The sequence below is a fragment of the Lolium rigidum genome, chromosome 5, assembly GCF_022539505.1.
Source record: "Lolium rigidum isolate FL_2022 chromosome 5, APGP_CSIRO_Lrig_0.1, whole genome shotgun sequence".
Taxonomy (NCBI): domain Eukaryota; kingdom Viridiplantae; phylum Streptophyta; class Magnoliopsida; order Poales; family Poaceae; genus Lolium; species Lolium rigidum.
Window position 1 is genome coordinate 164,822,605 of NC_061512.1, and position 7,247 is coordinate 164,829,851.

A 7,247-nucleotide genomic window follows, 5' to 3' on the forward strand; every position below is an offset into this window, starting at 1 on the left:
GGGTGGGGTGAATGAACTTAGTGTGATGGCACAAATATCAATCGCATTGTGCATCCTACTTGGCTTCACTTACGCCATCCCTGAATGTTAATATTTGTTTCGGCCGATAAAGTATGAGGCACATGCTATTTAGTTCATACTATTTGTCTCTTATTTGAGTTAACACTTGTTAATTGCATTGGTACTGACGTTTTATTTTTTTTGTGCATGGAGATGACGACGACATATGTCGTGTACAAGGGGAGGGTTCCTGGAGTCTACGACGACTGGGAGGACTGTCGGAGATAGGTGCACCGCTTCAGCGGCAACATCTACAAGGGATACCCCACTAGGGTGGAGGCGGAAGGAAGATACGCGTGTTATCTAGCGGGAGAGATGAGGGACATGAGGAGGAACCAGATGAAGACCATGGCCTTCGTGATGATGCTCATCGTGACCATGGTCATGTTTTATGTGATTGTAGTTTAGGTTAGTAGCTACATTGTGAGGTGTATGACGACACTTGTGACGACTATGTACCGAGACTTCTAACTTTGTGAAACTTCATCATTCGGTGTTACATGTGTGTTGTATGAATCAATATTTCGAAACGAGACTTGACTATATGTGTATTGATACCGAAATAAGAATTGGCTCTCTATGTGCTTTTCATATTGCATGTACTGATGTATACTGTATTGGATGATATATGTACTGTTGTATAAATATATACTACTATATAAATATGCATTGTAATACGCTGGAAAAAGCTGTAAAAATTGGATTTTCGAACTATACCACCGGCGCACCTCCATGCCCTACTGCCGGCGCACAGCACATGCGCCACGCGCCGACGGCCCTATCGCAACGCAGGCACGACGTGCGCCAGCGGTAAACAACTATTGTCGGCGAAGGCTGGCTCGATGCGCCGGAAGTAATCGAGACTACCGCTGGCGACCGTCCGGTGCGCCGATAGTAGCCGGTTACCACCGGCCCGTTCCGCACCGACGGGCTCGTGCGCCGGCAATTAATAGCCCAAAACGGTGCGTCGGCAATAGGCCTTTTCCTAGTAGTGCCATCAAGGTGCGCTTTAGTCAATCTCGTAATCTAACGGGCTCCAAGACGCAACAACACACATACACACATATTATTGTTGCCTGTATCTTATCGCAACCGAGATGGTTGCAATGTATTTATATATGCTTGCTATCTATCTCTTGATGTCCATTTATGCATGTTTTTGTGTCAACATAAATGCATGGGCGGCCTATAAGAAAATCATATTTTAAAATATTATATGGCAGCATGTACAATATTGTTGTCTATTTCAAACATCAGATGGTAAATTTAAGGTAGATTTAAGCAGTAATAACTTTTCAAATTCATTGGAGCGGTTGTGACGAGGTGTTCAGCACTAACTTCTAGTATATGCACGTAAGGCGTTTAGATTACGTGGGACATGTTTCCAAGGGTAGCCAATTCAATTAATTAATTGACCAAAAACTCTAATGAAAATCAAGATGCATGTATTGTACGAGAATCTGATGAGAAACATGGTGCAAGACGTGAACATTGTGCAACTCCCATCTTATCGCAGTCCACGTCTATTCTCAAGCATTCATTTCCATATGTCAAATGTCGATTTAGACGCATAGGGTGCCATTTAATCAAATCATGCACTTCCATATGTCTTTCATGCTCATTCATCTATGGATATGTACGTGATAAATCGCTCATAGTAGCGCTAGCGGAATACAAATCTAAATTACACGAACATTTCTCCTACCCATAATATGGTGAAGTAGCGCTAGCGGAATACAAATCTAAATTACACGAACATTTCTCCTACCCATAATATGGTGAATTGATGTGCTCACAACGGCCATCAATGGACCTCTTGAATCAGGTGGTAGGGGTACTCACTCTAGCACGTCACTAATGCACATGTGCTACTTAAGGCAGTGTTGAAGTGCATGAAAGCATTAACAGTATGGCAGTTGCACCATGTGGTGTCACAACATTACTCTCTTTCTAGTATAGAAGAGAAGAGACCCTTATATTTGCAAACAAAGCATCGGACATTTACGGAAGCGAAGGAAGGAGTAGAAAAAGTTTTAGATACACATGTCGCTTACGCCAACCCATTGACACAAGTTACTAGCTAGAATTAGGAAGCATCGGGATTTCTGTCCGGGACCTTAGACACAATGTTTCCTTGGAAACTACATCATGCGCCTAAGGATACTTTATGCCACCTAGGCCTTAGCTTACAAGATCACAACAAGGTGGATCCGAGCATGGGACCCTGTTTTCTTTTATGTGTCGCCCCGCAAATATTGATGTGTTAGATATGATCGCCCTTAGTGATGCCTATTAATTAGCCAAGAAAGAAATTCCAGGAAGCGACACTTTCAGAGATGTAGTCTTAGATTTCAACGATGCTTTGCGCACACATGTCTGTGTAAAATGTTGTCAAGTTTAATGAAAGCTGTTTCTATAAAAATGAGTATTTTTTGGATTATTTTAAGAAATCCGTGTGCCAACCAATACCACATATCACTAGGGTGTGATCAAACCACACGAGAGCCCATGGTGATTGTAGAATCACACGTCGACCTGGTTTACACACTATGAGATGTCTTCCACTCTAGCTCACCGGGACTAGAGTAGCACACACACATGTGGTAGTCCTCTCCAAAAATTAGACTCACTTGAATACATTTTTATGAGCCTTTTAAATTTGTTTGTTAGTGGCACGAGCCGTTCATCTAAACAAGTTGATAACCATATTCCATGTCACCTATATAAGACGGAAATACATAGTATGCAATGGACACATCTCTTCAATTATCTCTAACACTTAATTTTTGCATGCTTTTAAATTATGGATTTGTTAAGTTTAAACAAGAAAATGTGTGAGTAAGAGAAGACACCTCGTAAAATGAAGATGTTTTGTTTCTTCAACTAAGAGATCTTAGCTAGTGCTAGTAAGAAAATACTAACCTCTTTCCATTTTTTCCTCCATCTCATCAATTATCCTACGTGGAATTGTTAAACTATCATCATTGTGCATGCCCTAATGATTGCTTCACCGTTTTGTTAGAGAAGAAGATTGGTAGCATGAAAAAATAACTTGACACCACAAGGCCATCAACAATCCGACTTTAGTTGGGCCTAAACACTAAACATACTTCTCTACTTGATGAGCCCAGCTAAACAATCCGGTATCTTCCGGCCCGGCCCGGATTTTCGCGATCCCATCTGACTTTCTTCTTCCTCGCTCCATTCGTGTGTTCACCCCAACCACACCCAGAAACCCCGCAGAACCCTACAACCACCACCGCGCGCCGCCGCTCGCCATGGCTGCCGCCGCCGGCGGCGCAGCCGGCCGCCCGTGGCGCGTGATCCCGCGCCCTGTCCTCGAGACCGTCCTCCACAACCACGCCCTCCACCCGCGCGTGCCGCAGCCGCTGCTCCTCCACGGCCCGCGCGGCGTCGGCAAGTCCACGCTCCTCCTCAACCGCCTCCTCCCCCAGTGGTCCGAGCCCCCGCACTACGCCGCCTTCGTCGACTTCCTCCGCCCCGCCCCCACTTCCCCCGCCACCGCGGCGCCGTGGTCTCTCCTCGCCGACCCCACGGCCCCCTCCCTCCCGTCCCTCCGCCTCCAGCTCGAGTCGGCGCTCGAGGGACTCACCCGCGCCGCGGTGCTCAAAGGCGCCGTCGGCTCCAAGGACGTGCTCGCCGCGCTCTCCCGCTCCCACGGCCTCCACGCCGCGCTCTCCCGCCTCGCGGGCCGCGGCCGGGGCACCAGCTCGGTTCCGGTGCTCTGGGCGAGGGCCGTCCTAGCTGCGACCTCCTCCGCCCGCGGCGAGGACCCCACGTTCCGCATTGGCGAGGGAGATGCGGCCAACTGTTCCATGGAGGAGACGGCGTACATGCAGGAGGCCATGGCGGCGCTGCGTGTGGCCAAGGAACTGCTCCGGATGCAGGAGGGGTGGAGGAAGGATGCGTTGCGGGAGATGAATAGGACGGGCCGGTTCTCGCGTCCGCTGGTCAATTCAGCCACGGACTGGCCGTGCCTCCTGCTCGACGTGCTGTCAGGCGCCGCTGAGGTGGATTTCTTCCAGGTAGAGTTTTGTGTGATTTCAGTTTGGTGTGAGGATTCATGTGGAAAGGGTTGATTCATTCGTACCAGTAATGACATTGTTGGTGTGCAGCCAAAGCTGGTGCTGAACAATGTGGACGTACTTAAGAGGGCGGCGTGTGAGGATGAGACTATGGTGCCTGCAGCAATGTACCATGACAGCTTCATTTGGAGGCTGATCGCACTTGGTGCTAATGAGCAGTGCTTGCCTGTGTTTATGTCGACCTCAGATGGGTAAGAATCTCCCTAAATTGTTCTGCATGATTGGTAAATCTCACATTACCTGAATGAGCAGGATGTATAGAGACAGGGGTGAATGCTATAAGATTTGCAACAAGATTGAAAAATCTTGCATTTGTTGAACATAAACATCTGAGCTTTTGTGTTGATTTGCTGTATCCTTTTTGGTTTTACCATGCCCTGGTGCCTTGTACAACTGTCACTCCTATCTTCTGATAACCATGGCATATCAAAATACCAAGATACAGTTGATCCTTTTATCTACCTTTATTAATGATAGTTGGCTATCCGGGCTGTATTTTTCTACTTATTACTGCATTAGTGCCAAGAATACTCCACATGTAAAGTTGTAAACTGATGAAACCATGTTCCTGTTCAAATCTTTGCAGATACTATTCTTCTCAAGCATTTGTTGATTTCGGTTTCCCTAATATCTTCATTTCTCGTGAGGTATGCTTAGTTTACTCTTGGACACTTGTGCTTTTTCCTCCTTTACCAATTTTTTTACTTAAGTCAGGTTTATTTGATACCACAGACGTTTGGTTGGACACAACAAGAAGCTAAACTGCATATGGTTTCTGAGTTCTTCAGTGAAAAGGAGGTAGTAAGATTTTGTACTTACTAATTCCGTTCCGTTTCCCCCTTGTGCAAACCCTGTGCATAATTTCCTTCCCATGTTTATTGAAGTTGTAGTGGAAAGTTGTTGATGAGATTCTTGGGACAAACACACGACACCTATCTGAGATATATATGCTGAAGCAAAAGGCCAGTCGCCCAGAGTAAGTAACATACCCATTTTTCTGTCACGAATCTTGATATGATAGCCTTAGTAATAATATTCTCTGACGTTTTGTGGTTCAGTGTTATCAATAAGTAAAATAATTAATATACGCCTGATGTTCTTGTGGATTATATATCATTTTGTTGCAACCACCTGCTGTGGGGAGCTTCTAGCACTGGGTCTGTCCTGTCCATAAAAAGGACAAAATGACCAAGTTTAGATATTTTTATCGTCTGTCACGACTGCTATTAACTCGACTGTTTTAGTAAATCATTTGGATGTTTTGATTTCTAATTTGCCTGCTTGTGGTATGTATTACTGTATTATAGGTTTAATGTTTATATACCCTACATTAGAGGAGTTTGAGGTCTGTAGACCTCAGCTCATGCCTTCTTATTTGTTTTGAAACTTATATAGTATTTGCTAGAAGATTTATGCTATACAATTAAGTCCTCTTGAGTAGCAGAGTTTCATTATGTTTTCAGTCTTAAACAAATATACTACATATATATGATAAAAACACTAACCTCAGTTTGTTCGACACTGCTGTTTGCCCATGCTTCATGCAACTCTTATTCTAATTTAATCTCCTTTGCATTGCAGGGTTTTGCATGACACAAACATTGAGGAAATTGTTGACACATACCTGGCACACTTGCAAGTAAGTAAAATTTCAGCCAGAGCTGAGTGATATACGCTATTTGAGACAAGTGCCACTCCCCTCAGCTTGGATAGCTGTAGTTATTTCCCGTTTCCAAAATTTGCTCTTTCATTGCAAACACGTGCTTTTGCATTGAATATCAGAACTAGGAGAATGCAGTTAAAATAGGAGGGAAAAGAGCGTGACTGTTGTTTCATTTCTTCTCACCAGGTATCTGTTGTGAATCCTGCTATGGATACAGCATTGAGTATGGTGCAGAAGTTCGCCTCTGATGTTCGTGAGGGTAAAATACCAGAAAACAGACTGTCTTTTGGTGCACCCTGGAGACATCCACCCAGGACTGACAACCCTGATACGTCATATAAGTGGGCAAAGATTCAACTTATGGATTTTGTCCAATCCTTTGTAAACGCGGAATTTGGGGTAACTATTATGTCCCTTCTGCTAGCCAGGCATTTGCACTTTTGCTGTAATAGAAATAAAGATGACATGTAATAGGGGAAGTGACAAACTTTCCCTTTTTTCCACTTTCAAGCATACATGGAACATTTTAGCTCATGTACTGTTGGATTTCCAGAGTCTTAATAGTCTTTTCTTTGTGTATTTTACAGTTGAACTACCTAGCAGATGATAGCCTGGAAATATTGGATGATCCTGCAGCAGTGGCTATGATGGAGGTATTTCAATCAATCTCTGTATGGTATTAGTACAATCTGCATTGTAAAAAATAAGGTTTGACCATCAGTATTGAAAAAATCACCAACATCAACATCACTACTAATTGATATTAGTAGATCCATCATGATAATAATTTTACAATGTGTACTCATATTTGTTAAAGCACCATATTTTCATGAAAATAGTCTATAGATGGTCAAAGTGACATCTTGGAGGCCTTGTCAATGTCTATATTGGCCTGTACTGTTACTCAGATGGAGTATTGGCGTAATGATATCATGCTTACATGGTTGCTGTTTCTAGGTCGGCCTACTTTATCAACAGAGAGAACCATCCTTTATGCGACCAATCACTCGTGGGATTCAACGCTGTCTTGCTAGATGGTGCGTTCTTGTACTCCTTGCACGTTGATGTTCTAGCGAATAGTTTATTTCTGATGAAATTCTTTATTTGATTATATCTAGGCTTGTTCAGCAGAGATTAGAGTTGAACCTTCAAGAATCAATATCATTCTTATGGCAACGTGCAATACGTGGGCGAAGCTACCGACACTTGATGAAAGAAATCGGCTACAAGTAACAAGCTATGTAAGAAATTCTCATATATTCACTCCTTTATTTTGAACTTGAAGTGGAACCCTTACATTTCATTTGTTATGCAGATTATGTCAAGAAAATTCTCTTGTGTCTAGAAGTGATTTGAATGAACCAGGAACCATTTTCAATTCTATGGTGTGGAACTGACTTGTTATTTTGATGGATTTA

The 7,247-nt window shown here is 43.6% G+C and overlaps 1 protein-coding gene across 1 annotated transcript; it reads left to right on the forward strand.

The window, feature by feature from the left end:
* Positions 1-3,338: 3,338 nt before the first annotated feature.
* LOC124654023 lies at positions 3,339-7,247 on the forward strand. The gene is made up of 11 exons (XM_047193063.1): positions 3,339-4,106; positions 4,197-4,357; positions 4,753-4,813; positions 4,899-4,964; positions 5,057-5,142; positions 5,748-5,805; positions 6,016-6,228; positions 6,417-6,482; positions 6,787-6,866; positions 6,948-7,070; positions 7,145-7,247. Exons 1-10 carry the CDS (start codon positions 3,339-3,341, stop codon positions 7,060-7,062), a joined length of 1,674 nt encoding a protein of 557 aa, XP_047049019.1. The 3' UTR covers positions 7,063-7,070; positions 7,145-7,247.

What these genes read in the sequence shown, in the direction of transcription:
- LOC124654023 (XM_047193063.1), top strand. Translation starts at nt 3,339, where the DNA reads ATGGCTGCCGCCGCCGGCGGCGCAGCCGGCCGCCCGTGGCGCGTGATC. An exon ending in CAAAAGGCCAGTCGCCCAGA is followed by an intron (nt 5,143 to 5,747) that starts GTAAGTAACATA and finishes TTTGCATTGCAG; the next exon opens with GGTTTTGCATGACACAAACA. An exon ending in CAGCAGTGGCTATGATGGAG is followed by an intron (nt 6,483 to 6,786) that starts GTATTTCAATCA and finishes TGCTGTTTCTAG; the next exon opens with GTCGGCCTACTTTATCAACA.